The 18716-nt window shown below is 42.5% G+C and overlaps 2 protein-coding genes across 3 annotated transcripts in view; both read left to right on the top strand.

The window, feature by feature from the left end:
* Positions 1–209: 209 nt before the first annotated feature.
* Positions 210–3642, top strand: mrps33 (mitochondrial ribosomal protein S33). Its single transcript, XM_085769469.1, has 3 exons — positions 210–378; positions 2251–2467; positions 2815–3642. Exons 2-3 carry the CDS (start codon positions 2253–2255, stop codon positions 2918–2920), a joined length of 321 nt encoding a protein of 106 aa, XP_085625595.1. The 5' UTR covers positions 210–378; positions 2251–2252; the 3' UTR covers positions 2921–3642.
* Positions 3643–4629: 987 nt separating this feature from the next.
* braf (B-Raf proto-oncogene, serine/threonine kinase) overlaps positions 4630–18716 on the top strand; it is a 32328-nt gene continuing 18241 nt past the window's right edge. For both annotated transcript variants that reach the window (XM_085769989.1, XM_085769990.1), the window contains exons 1-3: positions 4630–4793; positions 17808–17909; positions 18002–18307. In XM_085769989.1, coding sequence (XP_085626115.1) covers positions 4638–4793; positions 17808–17909; positions 18002–18307 — 564 coding nt within the window. In that variant the 5' untranslated portion in view covers positions 4630–4637. The remainder of the gene's footprint in view (positions 4794–17807; positions 17910–18001; positions 18308–18716) is intronic.

Here is an 18716-nt window from a genome sequence, read left to right on the forward strand (position 1 = left end):
ACGGCTCTCTTAAAAGTGACGGACTTCCTGTCACCGCCTGATTGCATAAAAACGAACTTTAGATTACACTAATAATGACGGCGCGTTAACATGAGGTTTGTATGGGAACATAAAACGTATTTGTGTGACAAATCTTAAAAAGTGTACGTAAGAAAATTAAATATAAGAAAACAGGAAGTGAACGCCAGTAGCCAATCAGCTTCTCGGACGCCGTGTCATGCGCAGTGGAGCCTGTCATGGCGGTGCGGTGTGTGAAGGTGAACGGCGGCTAAAACATTACGGTTAATTTAACGACTGACACCGTTTCACGTTGAATTTAACTTATATTACGAGCGGTTATACTGCGTTTAACTAATCTCTGAGTGACTGCAGCCTCAGGTAAGACACCGTTTTACTGCGAAGAAGATAGAAGTTGCCAGTTGAAATGCTGTCAGCCATCATGTTGTTGCAAAGGACTTTACATCATGTCTGAGGGAAGTTAGCTAACACCTAGTTTAAATGAAACCACTAAAACAGGAAAGGTGTGTACAGCAACATGAGTTCACAGTGTTAGTCTGATAACTGACGTTCATCACCGTCAATATGTAGCTACACTGGAGTTCCCAGTGGTGGCTGGCTAAGGATGTGGCCTCCACATATGTTAAGTGTTTGATTAAATACGATAATCAGTCTGTCACAATATTGAAGTGTAGAATAGCTCAAAGGGACAGTTCAACATTTTGGCAAATTCGCCTATTGCCATTATCCCTATAGTCATAGCAGTAGGTTCATTACCTTTAATTGTTGGTGCAAGCTGTTTTGAGATCAGCGGGGCAGAGACGTGAGCTGCTCAGTGAACACAATGGAGGTGATTGGTACCGGTCCCCTGCCCCTCATCAAACTCATCAAATACACAATCCAACAACTCCAAAACGCTCTCGTGGACAAGTTGTGACCTGCACATTCACCATGCTATGAAATCATCATGTAACATTACAAGACAGAGTTGTTTTTGAGGGAAATGCAAAGCTGGAACTATGTTTCAGACAACGGCTGCTGGGTGGAGTGATTTCAAAAGCGCAAGTAGTTCCAAGTATTTGCTTCATATGTCGTAATGTTACATTACATGATTATTTTAATGTTGCGTGGCGAACGTGCAGGTCACAACTTGTCCACGAGAGCGCTTTGGAGTTGTTGGATTGTGTATTTGATGAGTTTTGAGGGACAGGGGACCTGTACTGTTCACTGAGCAGCTCACACCTCTGCGCCGTGGATCTCAAAATAACATGCACTGATAATTAAAAGTAATGAACCTACTCCTATGATTATAGGTATTATGGCAATAGGCAAATTTGCCAAAATGTTGAACTATCCCTTTAAATCAATATGTAGATTTTGTGGGTTTTATTTGAATGTCTAAAATTACATTTTGCTCTAATGTACAATCAAAAGTGTAATTTTGTGCATTTTTATTGTACTATTAAGACGGATAAAAGTGATCATGTTTGTTATCACATCCCATAATACACCTCTCTGTGTACTATCCAGATTCTGTGAGAGCTATCATCTCTGCTTTGATTGATGCAGTGAGGATAGTGGTTACATTTTAGATCATGATCCTAACCATTGGGAATATAGGCTATTTGATGACATATAAAATTGTCATTCTTCTTTTTTCTCTCTTATTGTTATTTTTATTTTGAGTGTTTTTTATATTTTGCCCTATATTTCTATCCTGCATTTTATTTTATTCTACTTTATTAAATTTTATTGTTTTGTTTTTTTACTATTGCTATATTAATCTTCGTGCATTAGTCTCCATGTTATTCTTCTTGTTTCACCTCTTATACTTTTTCAATCAAATGTAAAGCACTTTGAACGGCATTTATTTGCTTTGAAATGTGCTATATAAATAAAATTTGATTGATTGATTGAATCTTAAATGCAACAGCTGGAATTACATCTGTCAGTAGTTACATTGTAATTTTGACTAGTCACAAACTCGGAAGAACTAACAGCAACTTAAAAGTTCACCAGCAAAGTGCCATTTGAATGGAAACTCTGATTATTATGTATGGCAAATAACAATAAGATATTTTAGGTTGTGACTAGGATGTATTGCATGGATGTTGTGCAGCATGGATATTGTATATGTTAACAGTGAAATAATAACAAACTGCAGTTAAGAAAACACTGATTGTGATGATTATTGATGATATAGCCAATGTGTTTCATTCTACATCCCTAACTTCTCTCCTCTCTGCTTAAGAGCCATGGCCGGTCTGTCCAACTATGCTACACGCATGGCCAGACTGAGCGCACAGATCTTCGGGGAGGTTGTGCGTCCGACAGACCCCAGGTCTATGAAGGTGGTCCAGCTGTTCCGGGAGCCTCCCATGGCCAAGACGAAGGAGGTGTACGAGTGGTACCCACAGCACAAGATTTACTTCGCCATGACCCAGAAGCTGAGGTTCATGGGACTGTTCAGGTAATGTGGGAACTGCTCACCTGCCCTTGAATGTTCATGCAGGTTTTGACTTGTAGCAACAGTTTAAGCTTAATTTTGGACATTTTATGCATTTTTTAAATTAAATATAAGTGATTTAATTATCAACACTTTCTCCATTTGTCACTCAATTGAGCTGCTGAACATTAAAAGGGCCACACATATGAGTGCCTGTGTTTAAAATAAAAATATTCAACCAAATAATGTGAAGCAAATTTATTTTTCACGTTGACACCAACCTGGTATATTGAGTATAAATCCACAGCACTCTCACTTCTTCCAATCCCAGTGGATGTTACCTGCAATAACTGTTTTCTCTTCCTTTTCAGAGATGAGCATGAAGACTTCAAAGACGAAATGCGTCGCATGAGGAAACTGAGAGGAAAAGGGAAGCCAAACAAAGGAGAGGGGAAGAGAGCGACCAAGAAGAAATGAGCTGCATCATTTCTGCTGCTTCATCTTTCCACAGAACTTTTTGTTTTGTTTTTTATAATGGAGGCAGACAGCATTGGACTGTGTACACTATCACTGCTGATCCTCAATCAGTTCCATCGGTCTACCCTAACCCTTCAACATGTTGGCATGGGTAATCACATATGATGCCTTCTCATCCATGTCTGTTGTACTCAATGGGATTCCATTATTTTAATGTTGAACATGTGTGATTTAAGTTGTAGGGGGTGAAACAATATGGAGAAAGAGGTAGCCAATCAAATTTTATTGGTTACTATGAAAACAAGCTGATCACTATGATCATGTGAACACACATAGAACATCAACAGGCCTGTGGTCCTGTCTTTTCAAGATTCATGGATTTTGGTCCAGTGCCATGATATTGTACCTCATGTCATATTGCAAAGAAACCGACATATTTAGTGTTTTCAAAATAAAGTCAATGTGAGAAATGTATAGTGTGTTTGGCCTGCTGTTCAAAAATGCTGCAATAAAACACAGTAGCTACATAAGAGCTGGATAGCTGCTAAACACACAGGTGCATCTAACACCAGACCAGACATTTTTTTAAGCCTCAAAATAATTATTGGGAAAGCACTTTGGCAACAGGAGGGCTTTAGTAATATTCTGACCTGCACTGAGTCACTGCTGATGGGTACACCACAGAAAATGATGAAATGCAGAAAAAAAGGCAGTGATTCATATTGGTTGGTTTCAGATGTGGCTTTATTTATTTATTTATTTCATTATTTTCATTATACCTCTATCATTTAGGTTATTTTTGCACATTTATTGCCTGCCACATCTGTTATAAGTTCAATTTCTAAAAAAAAAAAGAAAAAAAAGGATAAATTCAATAAATGATCACAAAAAAAGATATGTGGCTTCAAGCCACAATGACCAACTAATTGACCACAATTGAGACACAATGACGTCCACTGCGTATCAAAAAAAAAAAAGTAATTTTTTTCAGAAATTTTACTTTTTTTAACAGACAACCGAACATATAGGCTATTATTACATCACCTTGAGGCCCTGCCTTTTGCGTGGATGACCAAAACAAAAGTTCTGATAGGACTGGATGAAATGACAGTGACCGATCAAACACATAGGCGAGCTCCACCTACAGGAAGTTTGTAGTGAGGTCTGTGATTTTTGAAAATAGGTAGGCAAATGATTTTTCCAGAATAATGTGAAAATATAAGTGATAAAATGACAGATACATTTATTTTCTTCCAATGAAACAATATTGTTAACTATAACGAATTGAGTAGAAGTAGTAGGCCTAGACATTGTTTAGTTTTTTAATATTTTTGATAAGGCGTGATTGGAGATATATCATGGGTTCTTTTAACATTTAGCTGTATTTTAAACACATTTGGATAGAATTCAACATTAATAGTCATTTAAATCTCCTTTTATTTGAGGTTTATTAATTAAAATATGGATTTTAACCTTGGCTTAGTGGTTTTCACATTTCTGTCACCCAGTGAAGGGAGCGCGTGCACCTCTAAACCCTTCCTGATCCAGGCGGTGAACGTGTTGCCAAGTGTAACAGTAGTAGCTCGTTGTTGTGGTCCATCCATCCATCCAGTCGGGATCAGTCCTCCCGTCCTGCGTCTCTGTCTCCCCCTCCTGTCCTCACCACCACCCTGCGTTTCCCTCTTATTATTTTCCACTCAGTTTCTCGCAGTTTAAAATGGCGGCGTTGAGCAGCGCCGAGTCCCCACCGCCCGTCTTTAACGGAGACACCGCGGAGCGGGAGCCGGGCAGCGAGCGGGGCCTGGAGGAGCTGGGCGCCGGGCTGGACTCCTCCTGCTCGTCGGGGATCCCCGGAGGTCCGCAGGATGAGGAGGTAAGCTAAGCGCTGCGGCGGCGGCGGCAGCAGCAGCGGCGGCGGCGGGTATAGCGTGTCTGGGCTAAGCAGGGGACACGGGCTCCGAGTGGAGGTAATTGGATGTAAATGTTCAGGAAACACCGGCTGTTAACATGGATCGTTGGGGGGGCTGCAGTGCAGGAGGAGAGGGGTGGGCGCGGGGGGTGGCAAAGACGATGGGGGCTAAAATGTGTAACCCTAACCCTACCCCCTTTTTTCAGAAAAATGCGACAGAGTGATGCGAGCAGAGCAGGGGGGGTGGTGGAGGAGGGGGGAGGAAGGTTTTATTCGGCGGAGCCTGTGTTTATTTCGGGGCCTGTGCTTTATTCCACTCGCTCCTGGCTTCGTTTTTTCCTCCTCGCTGCAGCTGCAGACCGGTGCGCCAACGGGGGAGCACACACCAAACACCGCTGTTGACACAACAAAGACAACGCAACACTACGCCGCTCTCTAACGCATTCTTGTACATTGTAACGCGCCCCGAATAAGTTTCATTTTCACCAGTCCGCAGGGGGTTCACTGATGATGATGATGATGATGATGGTGGTGGTGGTGGTGGAGGAGGAGGAGGAGGAGGTGGAGGCTAAATCAAGTCGTGCCTGTGTGTTTTTTTTTTTTTTTTGCGGGTGCAACTGAGATACACAGGCTACTTTTTATTTATATTACAGGCTTTACAATCACCGCCCCCACCTACACACACACACACACACACACACACACACACACGCGGGGGGCGCGCATACACACACACACACACACACGCAGGCGGACCCATCAGCCAGGCTGTGTGTCCTCATCATTTAATGCACAGTGACCATGTAGCCTAGCCTGGAAATCTGTCTCCAGTCTGCAGATCAGAGGCCTCGCTGCTTGACCATGACAGCAGGCAACAGCATATTAGCAAGGATGCTGTTCGTCTCACAGCCAATAGCATTCACATGAAATGTAGAATAAATGATTAACTGCTAAAAATCAGATATTCTACCTCTGTTGGCGTTAACCAGGTGTGTTTTGGAGCCCCCCCTCTTTGACTTACATGGCCTCTGACCTCAGGTCATTTTTGTTTTAGACTGGAGCTGAGAGTTTTGCAGTTTGACTGTGATATTGTAGCCTACATTTGGGCAAATGTCCGTCCCCATCATGGGCAATCCAAAAGTCTTTATAATTCTTTTTTATGCCCTCACTCATCCAACAAGTCAATAGAGCTGATTTTATCATCATTATACTGTTTTTTTTTTTTCATTTCATTTGCAGACATTATAGTGATCGTAAAATGCTAAATTTGCCACTAGCAACAGCTTTGCCTCACCTGAATGGAGATCTGCTTCCATCCTCTCTGGTTTCACAAATGAAATGCACAATTAAAATTAATTTTTAAGTCAATTTCGATATATATAAAAAAAGTTCAGTACTTTACACAAGCACAAGTAAATGCCAGGGCATAAAGAGACCTGATCTGATGGCAGAGCAGGGAGAAGAGAGAGGATCACGCAGGGCTCAAGAACCTTGGAGGTGCTCAGGGTTGGCAGATGGAAGAAGTGAGTTAAGGTTGAACAGTTGCCGCTTATAATGGCAAGAAATCTGGAAGCCAAAAGGAATAGAAAAGAAAAAAGCCTTATGTTGGCTATAGTTTATCTGATCGCCAATGGCCACACCTATGGCATCATTTTTTAATTTACAGGAACATGAGAGAGCTCCAGTGAGATATACTTCAGATGCATTTAAAATGCAATACAGTGATTTTAATACAGTGCATCCTTAAAGTTGAAGGATCTACAACAGACAGATGAAGAAATGGCATGGCTTAGGTACCTTGACTTTAGCACTAAAGGCGCGATAGTGTATCCTACATCTCCCATGATGCAGCAAGTGGAATTGAAAGTGTGTCCCAAGCAAATTTCCATCAGTACAATAAATAGTGATGTTGTGACAGTTTGTGCAAATTAAATTCAACCTTTATTCCCACACTGTACAGCCTACCCATGACACGATGAGGCCATTCAATACTATTATGTATTCTTCTATGTTAAATATATCATGGGATTCTACCGAAGGAAATTAGCTTGGACACACTTTATTTTTTGCTAGCCCCAGATCATAACATTGACTTCTTCTGTATTAGATCCAAAGTCATATTATATTGACGTTGGCATCATCAGTACAAACCTCCAGAGCACAGAAGACATGTCATATCTGCACACCAAGCAATAATAAACTTAATATATTTTTGAATTTTGTTTTCAGAGCAGTCCAATGTGCCAATGTGTCTTCTCTATCATCCCGTTTGATTAAACATTAACTCATAACTCCAGCTGTTTTCAACCTTTTATCTGTTGATAAAAGCTGCTGCTGGCTTGATGGAAGGAGAAACGTCTCTAAACCTAAGGACAGCTAACGTCTAGAGGAGTCGGTCATGGCAGTGTGTTTATCTTTTAGAAATCTAAACTGAAATCCTTCATTTACACAAGTATTCTGTCTTTTTTGTGGTCAGGTGCTTTGCTGCAGCACTTGACTCAAGTACTTTTGTGGAAATGTATACATCTGAAAGGTCCCACAATTCACACTGCGTATCAGAACCAGATAGGAACCACGATTTAAACTCCAAAGAACCTCCATGATAAAACTAGTTAGTCGTAGATCAGGGTAAAGGTGCAAGACCATAAGTTCTTTTCCCAGGAGCAGTGTTGGGAATCACCAGGGCTCCTCCTGGAGAACACCATTGAGTAACCAGCCATGAAGAGCCTTGTTCAGGCAGCGGTCGCTATAACAATGGAAACAGTCGACTTGCTCACTCGGAGCCCCTGTCTGAATAAAAGACATTAAAATTTCAACAGTGGCGCACTGCACAGCACTAAACCACTGGAGATTCATGTTGCCAATAGTTCAACGAAAAAGTGCTGTTCAGTGTCTACAATAAAGACCTGATCGGTGATCGATGATCAGACTGAGCAGATTTTTTTGGCCCCCCTTATACAATTTTAAGCAGAAATAATTCTTATAATATGATTGGATTAAAAACCGAATGTACTTTTTTAAATTCAATTCAATTTGTCCATTTCCGTCCTTTTACTGAGGGAAAGCCCTACTTAAAGCATTCTTAAAGGAGAATTCAGGTCATTTTCTAAGTAACGCTCTACAGCTCTATAGGTCCCCAAGTGTAGGAAAAAATCGGGACTGTTTCCATCAACAAAGACAAAAACGTGAGGAAAACATGGATTTAAAAGGAAAAAAAATGATTTTGGATGAGAAAAAACTGCTTTTTCCCCATCCAAAATCATTTTTTCCCCTTCTAAATCCATGTTTTCCTCACGTTGTTGTCTTTGTTCATATGAAAACGGTCCCGAGCTCGACAGTCAACTAGTGAGGTCTACCCAGGAAGCTAGAGTAAAAACACACGTTAACACTGCTCTCTCACATTAACAGTGATGCACACTCAGTGTTGTGTGGTAAGGAACTGCTGGATGTTGCAAAGCATTTGTAGTGATATTTTGAGCATTATATAGAGACCAAAGTCACGGTTAGAAGAACTGCCCCCATTACTTCATTGTTTAACTGCAGTGTAGCGCAGCTAGCAGGAAGAGAGCTAGGTCCTGGCTGCACATATTTTTCTCTGATTTTTTCCTATGGTCGCACTCGTGGACCTAGAGCTGTAGAGCGTTACTTAGAAAATGACCGGAATTCTCCTTTAAATTAGTTAACAAAAAGTGATATGCTCCTTGGCCAAAACAGTAGCCTAAGCATCAAGCCCCTAGAAGTTCTCTGCAGACTTAACTTACAGGAAGGACGATCATCTCACCAGCGCTCCATCAATCAGGTCTTAATGGTAGACTGGCTAGATTGAAGCCCCTTTGAGTAAAATCCACAACACAACTCAGTCTTTTCTATACACCGATTTAGTTGATTGCCTTTTTATATAGTTTTTTCTATTTTTTGATCATCTTAGATCATCTTTTTTGTTAAAATGTGGATAAAACCTGCTTAAAAGCCGCAGGTTGACTTCTTTTACACAGCCAGCCAGGTTTGCCTATCTGTTTGGAGAGGACACACACAACTACAGGGAGCAGTGTCATCACATGCCGTTACAGAGTACACACACACACACACACACACACACACACACACACACACGCGCGCGCTGGGGAGAAAGAGTGAGCTGCTAGCTGCTGTGCTCACTAGAAAAATTGGTCTGTTGTATCTCATCCCTGGTTTGAGCTGCTGTCATAGCCTCTGTGTGATGTGCTTTGATTGGTGATTGCATGTTTTTGAAACTTATTTTGGGGCTGCAGGTCACTCCTACAGGCCAGATTGTAGTGTAGTCACTGTATTTCAGGTGTAACTACCATAAACAGGACTTTTTATAGTGGTTGTGCTCTTAAAGGTGTCACAGCTATACTATTGTGTTTACATTACAGCCGAAAAAAAAGTATGATGTTAATGGGCATTGGTTGATTTTTTTTTGACCAATGTAAAAGTCACCTCAAAAGTCAGTTGGTCTGACCATCAGAGGCACTGGGAGCAATACTGCCATTTTGGTTGGCCGAATGATCCCCGTATGTCAGTCATTCAGTTCATGAGAGCAGGTTGAGTTTGAAGGAAAGAAATAACCTGGCAGTTAAAACATAAATAGCAAAGCAACTAGTTCACAGTTATATTTAATATTAAGTTAAAGGTGGCCTATAATGTGTAGGAATTCCCCCCATCTAGCGGTGCGGTTGCATGTCGGAACGTATTCTTGATGTTGCATTCAGGTGAAATCGGGCAGACGTCAGACAGACAACAGACGCTGCATGTAACAGGATAAACAAGTGGTCCGCCAGCACGAGGCAAAACAATACAGGCGTGACAATATGTTGCCATGGTGATGTGGTATTGTTTACCTGACCCACGTTTTACCGTCTTTTTCTTGTGGAGTAAAATGACATCCGGTTGGTTTGCCGACGGCCGTCTGCCTGAATGCACCTGAATGCAACATCAGTGCCTCCGTCCTTCCTCACACTACACAGTGGTGACAGTTTTAACAGGCCGAGCCCACAGCTCCGCTCAGTTTCTGTGGTTACCTACGGTCACGCTGCCACTCAACGTAAAAAATGGCGATGCAACATGGCCGCCTCGGTTCGGTGCGTCGCCCACTTATGTATTTGTAACGACTTGTAACAACTCATTCTAGGGTACGAGAAAGCTTTCATTTGTATGCGGGTGTGATTCGACTTCACTGAAATACGTATTTATGAAAGCAATATTTGATTTTTGCTACTAAAAAGCCAAATAAGTTACATACTGGGGCTTTAAGAAAGCCAGGAGACCGATCACAATTAAGGGAAAGATGAATGCAGCCAAATATGGAGGGGTTCTTGAAGAAAACCACAGTGGTTTAGATATAATAAATAATCTGACTTCAGATAGATGTCTAAATTCATCCACTGAATGTATCTTGTCAGGGAAACCAACCAAACTCTACAGAAATACATGGCTCAACTGGAGCATCAACTCCTCTGGGCAAGACTCAGCAGTTTACCTACCCCTGAAGGGTAGGGGACACTCCTAAGATGACAAACATGGGCATAATTTATATTGGGTGGATCACCAACAATGTTTTTCATCCCTTACCAGGAAATTTAACGGCCATTCAACGTTGGCCTCATGTGACTCCAACAGCTCCATGTTATTCCAACACCAGGAGCACTAGGGCTACACCTTTTGATGTTGTGAGCACAGCTTCTCAGGAACTGCAGGGAAGCAGAGGAGCACTTCCAATACACTGAGCCTTGTCTCCAGAATGGCAAATAAACACCATGTATTTACATACATTATAATTAAGAAGGGAGGCAGATAAGTGTATGCTATGTTTTTCCAGCATATTTTTTAAAAAGGGAGAGGCCTGGTGTGATTTCAATAGGAAAGACACAAGGAAGAGCTCATAGTCGGCTCAGCAACCATGAGGAGCTGCTTCATACTCTGTGCTGCTGGAAAGTAGGGAACTGGATGGAGCTTTGATAGGGTCACTGTGGGGATAGCTGAGCTGTGGCTGTGCTGGCAGCTTCTCCTTCTGGGGCTCTGGTGTGTCTGTGGGGGTGTGTGTGTGTGTCTGTGTCTGTGGGAGTACACATCTGTAGCCTTGTTATGAAGCACTGTTAAAATTACTGTATATAAGCCCCAAACACATTATTGAGCGTTTTTATTTATTTTTGGGCGGCAGTGGCTCAGGTGGTAGAGCGGGTCGTCCAATGATCAGAGGGTTGGCGGTTCGAATCCCGCTCTGTCCCGGTTGCTGCTGTAGTGTCCTTGGGCAAGAAACCTTACCCACCTTGCTCCTGATGGGTCGTGGTTCGCGCCTTGCATGGCAGCTTTCGCCATCAGTGTGTGAATGTGTGAGTGAATGCGATGTACTGTAAAGCGCTTTAGGTATCATTTCAGGTAGCAAAGCGCTATATAAATACAGACCAATAATTTACCATTTTATTTAATGTCATCTCCTGGCATTAGTGGGGCTCAGTTTTGAAATTCTGACATGTTACTGACAGGCAGGTTCTGCATTCCAACATTAATGGTGCTTTTCCACTAGCACGGCACGGCATTTTTTGCCTTTCCATTAGCCCCTAGTACCTGGTAGGGCTGGGCGATATGGCAAAAAACTTAAAGCAGATATCAGTGGCACGGCCGTTTCGGCTAATGCTGTGTTCAAGGCAGGCTTTTGAAACCGTAAGTTACAGCTTCAAGTCACAACTACGACTTGGTAGCGTTCCAGGTAACCCGTAGCTCGTGTTTTTACCGTCCTGTTGTCTGTGAAAGTTCCCTATAACGGCCACTCGTAACTTCCGACCCGTGAACTCGTACCAGATCGAACTGGTATGACTTCACAGGAAGGAAAAACACAAAGTACGAGTTTCCTTGAACGCACCATGAGTTAGCAGCCCCCGCCCTTGTCAGGCATCAATTGGTCCTCGTGCTACGTCACCACATTCACGCGCATCCCTTGGCTGCACACACAGCCCTTCATGATTATTTTAATGTTGCGTGGTGAATGTGCAGGGCACAACTTGTCCATGAGAGCGTTTTGGAGTTGTTGGATTGTGTATTGAGTTTTGAGTTTTGAGGGACAGGGGACCTGTACTGTTCACTGAGCAGCTCACACCTCTGCCTCGTGGATCTCAAAACAGCATGCACCGATAATTAAAGGTATGAACCTACCCCTATGGTTTTAGGAATTATGGCAATAGGCAAATTTGCCAAAATGTTGAACTATCCCTTTAAATCAGTGTGTAGATTTTGTGGGTTTTATTTGAATGTCTAAAATTATATTTTGCTCTAATGTACAATCAAGTGATCATGTTTGTTATCACCTCCCATAATGCACCTCTCTGTGTACTATCCAGATTCTCTGAGAGCTATCATCTCTGCTTTGATTGATGAGGATAGTGGTTACATTTTAGATCATGATCCTAACCATTGGGAATATATTTGATTACATAAAATTGTCATTCTTCTATTTTTTTCTCTCTTATCATTATTTTTATTTGGAGTGTCTTTTATATTTTGCCCTATATTTCTATCCTGCATTTTATTTTATTCTACTTTATTAAAGCAGATATCAGTGGCACGGCCGTTTCGGCTAATGCTGTGTTCAAGGCAGGCTTTTGAAACCGTAAGTTACAGCTTCAAGTCACAACTACGACTTGGTAGCGTTCCAGGTAACCCGTAGCTCGTGTTTTTACCGTCCTGTTGTCTGTGAAAGTTCCCTATAACGGCCACTCGTAACTTCCGACCCGTGAACTCGTACCAGATCGAACTGGTATGACTTCACAGGAAGGAAAAACACAAAGTACGAGTTTCCTTGAACGCACCATGAGTTAGCAGCCCCCGCCCTTGTCAGGCATCAATTGGTCCTCGTGCTACGTCACCACATTCACGCGCATCCCTTGGCTGCACACACAGCCCTTCATGCCGTTCTCTCCCCTCATTGGATAACACTTGTATCCCACAAGGAAAATTTTCTCCTCGGGTTACAGCAGAGCAGAGTGACGGAGAGACTCGTGTTTAGGCTGAAATACTTCATGTAAGTGATTGCTGACGGAAAATAGGACTATTTAGGACTTATATTAACAAAAACATTCCACTGATATCTGCTTTAATCACGATATATTTTTCCATATTGATCGATTCTCGATATCGTCTCGATATGTATTTTTTGCTGATGCTGCCAGTTCAAGCAGCATCTCCGACAGGGCTCCGTCTGATACTCTGCCTCCTGTCGGAGTATCAGACGAAGTGTGATCGGCTGCTGTCAAGCTTTTTACTTCCATGTGACATCGAGGAATAGGACCATAGTCCTCTACCTTGATGGACACTTCAGAATGTAGCACAACAAAGGCCACACTCAATCCATGAAAAATCATTGTTATGGGCACCACGTCATCCATTTTGGGAGGAACAGTTTGTGGCCTAATTAACTGAAAAAACAATTGATAATGAGCCCAATCAGTTTAATATCAGAAGCTGTGACTTTTCAATTCGGCTGGCTTCACCAGTCCTCTCAGCTGTTCAGCTCTTGGTGGTCTGCCAGTAGGCTTTCTCCATTGGCCCCACTGTTCAGTTGTCTATAGGCGGTAAGGGGCAGATCATGTTTGTCCACTTGCTGGTTCAAGTGAAATAAAGACCTAATTACTGTACTATTTGGTAGGTAACCCTAAAATGAAATTGTGATATCAATTAAAACATTGCAAAAATGTTCTGAAGCATTGTAACTCAGTGTCTCAGATCAACAAAGAATGAACAGTCGACAAAAAGCCAATTTTGGAAAATCGGCAAGACTTCTTGTTTAAGGTGGGAGGAAATCCCAAAGTATATAGGCCCTACTCCTCCGGCACCAGGGGCCATGGCTGGGGTCCATGCCTATGTTCCCACATTTCTAAGATTTTTCTCAAAATTAGTCCTTAACCTGTGTCTAACCCTAACCCCCTGTGTCTAAATTGTACCAACTGACCGGAAGCTAGTCAATGCAAGGCCTCTGTGCTACCTGCTACTGGACACTGGAGGTTGGGTATAATTGGCTACCAAATAGGGAAAAAGGGGATGAAATCTATTGCAAATTAATGAAAAAGGATTATGTGGGAACATAGGGCCTAATTTAGAAAATAAATCGTAGAATGTGGGAACATAAGGCCTAATTTTAAGAAAAAATGTCAGAAATGTGGGAACATAGGAATGACCCCCATGGACTGCACCCCTTTGTGGCCTGTAGTGGTCTTGGTGCACTTCAAGGCCTCCAGACCATAGCTCTCACTTACACTCACAGCACCAGAACAGAACTTAGTATTGTGCTCAGGTTAGCAATTGTTCCCATGTCTTACCATGCCTATGGTATCTTTTTTAAAATTTTTGATGGATTAATTTCATTTCGACGGAGAGTCTGGCCTCATCCCCCCTCTAAGCGTTTGGGGTGGGTGGGAGCTGGGCGGGAGTAGTAGCGTTGACAGACAACCCCATTCAGCCAATCAGCAAGTTGGTGTAGTGACGGGGCTTTGCACCAGTCGGTCCCTGATTGGCCAACGTGCTGTGTCAATCACAGCAGCGACGCTGATTGGCTCTGTCTTTGAGGGTTTCAGGCCAAACGCTTACAGCGGGAATGAGGCCAGACTCTCCTTCGGAATGAAATGAAATGCATTTCCGCGAGAGGCTGGTTTACAAGGCTATTAATTTCCTACCTTCACTTAACTAGAAGAGTTTGAAAAATTATGATTTGAAAAGTGACCAGTATCCAAGGCCTCAGACCGATAGTGGAGTTGAAACGTAGGGGTAGAAACTCACAAAAAGTACAAGAACCTCACAAGTGCTACTCATCTGGCCCAGTCATCAAGTTGTAGGTTTATGTTGATGACCAAAATGGACGTTAACGTCTTCTCTTTGGGACATGGTGTGGTTCACCACAAGATGTCAGGCAGGGAACATGGATGGATTTGATGGCCCTAACTGCTAGTGGTACGACCGATTGTTGTTGATCCGTGATCTGTTCGGATCGCTCTCCATGGATCGGCACAAGTGGTCCGCGGATTGGTTGATGGAAAAGAAAAGTTGTGCATGCAGTGTGGGAACACTTAGGTGCACCACCGCAATCTAGTAAACGGGAAATTGAAATCCCCCTTGACCTCGTTGCTGCCACTTGCTAGTCATGTAGCATCAGCTGCTATTGTTATCAGCATTATTCATTATTCACTATTTTGTTCCTCTCTCTTCACTTCCGCATTGTGATTTCTGGACTTTCCAAAGAAAACTGATGTTTTACAATAGCCAGGCTACGTATTGATGTAGCTTACTGATGATGAATAGACAGGTTGCTGATATTTTTGCATCATTGTTAAAGGGATACTTCACTCAAAATCGATAATTCACCAATTTTCTACTTACCGTCATGCCAAGGAAGGGTTTGGAGAACTTTCGGAGTTATCAAAACGCTTTCGGAGTTCCAGGGGGGGTTCGGCTAGCAACGGATTTTCATATAATGGCAGCGGATAGTGAATGAACATCTCGCAGCAAACCTTGCTCGCTATTTGGATGTTTCATAGTGTGTGTGTTTTTTACTTTTACTTTGGTGTTACTGGAATCACTGTTTGGTCATTTGTGGTTTTGAAACAAGTAGAAAGAAAAGAGGGAAATAAAAGATGAGGAACAGGTTTAAATACTGTTGTTTATAACTATTTAGATTGATTGTAATAATGATAATGGGAACAATACACACAGGTGCAGGTTCAATAATCAATAACAACAGTAGCAATGAAGGCAACATCAAATAATAATGATATTAATAATAATGATGGTGAACGTTGTTATGACAGATCTGGATCTTGCAGCTCCAGAGAGTTACCTGCAGAATGAGGACAGGGACAGAGAGAGAGATGGAGAGATGGAGAGGAAAAAAAGCACAAATTACAGGAAAGAGAGAACACAGAAAGTTAATGACATGCAGTAGTGTGATAAAAATGCAATTGGGAAGGACAGAAAGAGAGAAGGAAGGAGGCATCATGGGAGATCCCCCGAGCTGTAGCAGAACAACTAAAAGACGGCTAAAGGTTCAACTGATCCAGCTCCAACCATAAACTGTAGCTCTAGTCCTACATGTGGAGCAGGTGTCTGCCTCCTGAAGCAGACTGAGCTGGGTCAACAGAGGAGGAGACTGAGAGCTGAAGGCTCTGCTACAAGGAACCACAAGCAGACAGTTTGAGATCAGGGTGTTTGGTTAGGATAGCTCTTAAAGACACACAGTGCTCAGCCATTAAAGGCTTTTTATGTATTTTAAATGGAGCTAAGAAACCAACATAGGAGAAATGTGATCTCCGTTGCTACTTCCTGTCAGTACTGATTGAAGTTGCAGAATCATGTGGAGGAGTTCCTGGGACATCTTGGTATTTAGGAGTTAACAGTAGTCTAGTTCAGAGGCCCAGTTTTTCAGCATCCTTTTTAGACAGTTGTTTCTAATTGACTTGTGTTGAATTTTCACAATGCTGCACAGAAGAAGGCTGTCCTAAAGGGTTAGGGTTTATGGTTTTGTTTTGATATGTGGTACTGGAGCTCTACTATACTGTCTGTGATGGGAGATGATGGGAAATAAGTGCATCAGTATCAACTACAGTCATGCATGTCTATGTAGCCTAGTACCTGTCTCTGTATGCTGCCTGTCTTGAGTTTATTGATCAGCTGCTTCACACACACTCGCCAACAGTTTTTGAACGTCTAAACTAGTATTTATTTGAAGGTCTGCAGTAGTATCATTTCATACCAGCCCCAAGCAGCTGCACACAGTTTACACAAGTACAAGCTGTGCTGGTTGTGTTATATTTTGTTGTGAACATTAAAAAGAAAAAAATCTACTCTGTGCTTAGTGTCAATAAGGGCGCCCCAACTAAGTCCTGTAAGATTTTATGATGGCCTCGTGTGATGAAGTGATGACTTTGAAGTGAAATGCAGTGTCATTACGTAAAGCTGTCGATATGAGCAGAGTTTTTTTTTTTTTTTTTTTTTTTTTTTACATGTAGCGGAAACCCTGTTACATCCTGGTCTTATTATAAACTGAGACTCTTGTTATGAGGGATCATGAGAAGATTCATTCTCAGACTCTACATTTTTATTGCTGGAGCTCTGGAGGGGAGATCGGTTAGTAGGGTTGCAAAGGGACGGAAAATTTCCAGTAAATTTCTGTTAAATTACCAGAAACTTTCCATGGGAAGTTAACCTGGGGAATTTGGGAAATATTCCAAATTGGAAACTTTCCCCGGGAATTATGGGAATTAACTGGAAATTGGGAATAATTTAAACAAACTGTATCATATCCAAACATAAATGTAAATATTTTGTTTTGTAATAAGCAGACATCCATGCAAAATAATACAATTAAAAAACATGACATCCCCCCTCAGTTCCCTATTAAGAGCCAACCTTCAGTTTTGCAACTTTCGGATTTATTCCCGTTAATTCCCATATATTCCTGTTAATTCCCATATATTCCCATTTATTCCCATATATTCCTGTTAATTCCCATATATTCCCATTTATTCCCATATATTCCTGTTAATTCCCATATATTCCTGTTTATTCCCATATACCGTTTATTCCCATATATTCCCATTATTCCCATATATTCCCGTTAATTCTCATATATTCCTTTATATTCCCCTTAATTCCCATGGAAATTTTCCAACAAAATTTTGCAACCCTATTGGTTGGCCATGCAGCCCATCGCAGGGCGCTGGTGTGTGGGTGAGAGGAGCAGGGAGACCGGGCTTGAGCTCAGAACTACAGTGTACCAGGACCGCGGTGGCGCTGCGTTCCTACCCGAACAGGAAAGTTAGTTCCAGGCAGCACGACCCCCGCTCAGGCTGCAGCGTCGGCACTGTTCATCCTATGAACCGTTTTTCTACCACTTCAATGAGTTTAAAAACATTATTTTGAGGTCGGAAAACTACATAGTGCTGCTTTAACATTGTTTGTTGTGTCTCTCCACAGATATGGAATATCAAACAGATGATAAAGTTGACACAAGAACACTTAGAGGCTCTTCTGGACAAGTTCGGAGGAGAACACAACCCTCCCTCCATATATCTAGAGGTAAGAGTCTTTGCTTTTAGAAAATCTAACCATGCACATCTGAGCATTTGAAGCCGATGAGTGAGGTCTCCCTGGCGTGTGTTCTCCGTCAGGCCTATGAGGAGTACACCAGTAAGCTGGACGCGCTGCAGCAGAGGGAGCAGCAGCTGCTGGAGGCCATGGGGAACGGTACAGACTTCTCCTGCTCTCCGTCCCCCATGCCGGCCCTGCTGGAGGTCAAGATGGGAGGGTGCGGGGTCGGAGGCGGAGGCGGAGGCGGCGGCGGCGCTCAGGCCTTTCCCTCGGCCCCCAACACCCTGGCCGTGTTACAGACCCCCACCGACGCCAGCCGAGCCAACCCCCGCTCCCCTCAGAAACCCATCGTCAGGGTCTTCCTGCCCAACAAACAGAGGACAGTGGTACGTCTGGCGTCTTCTCAGTGGATGTAAATGTATTGAAAGTGGTTTTACGGTTGGAAATGTTGGTCACCAATCAGACCGGTTCTAGGTTACATCTCTGTTTATCTAGGGTCATAAAATATGAACCATTTTGTGTGAAATTCCTGTATGAATTTTATGCAAGTTCTTGCAAATGTGCAAGGCCTCTAAAAGCCCACGATCGCCCGTCTGAGCAGTTTCTACGCTGCTTATTTCGTGCTAGGGTTCTTAACGGTCTGACAATTAAAACGCGACCCGGTCCGACCCACCAGTGTTGAAACTCGGACCCGATGCGGCCGGACTTATGAACATTAATTCTCAACCCTAACACGGCAAAAAAAGTTATTTGTAGGTATACTGTATGTTTTCAATGGAACCTGGCGTGTTCAGT

The sequence above is a fragment of the Trachurus japonicus genome, chromosome 23 (genome assembly GCF_045865225.1).
Source record: "Trachurus japonicus isolate A0001 chromosome 23, Traja_1.0".
Lineage (NCBI taxonomy): Eukaryota > Metazoa > Chordata > Actinopteri > Carangiformes > Carangidae > Trachurus > Trachurus japonicus.

Excerpts from the sequence above, each read along its gene's own strand:
- mrps33 (XM_085769469.1), top strand. The coding sequence starts at position 2,253 with ATGGCCGGTCTGTCCAACTATGCTACACGCATGGCCAGACTGAGCGCA. Across the intron at positions 2,468-2,814 it reads AGGTTCATGGGACTGTTCAG|AGATGAGCATGAAGACTTCA; the intron begins GTAATGTGGGAA and ends CTTCCTTTTCAG.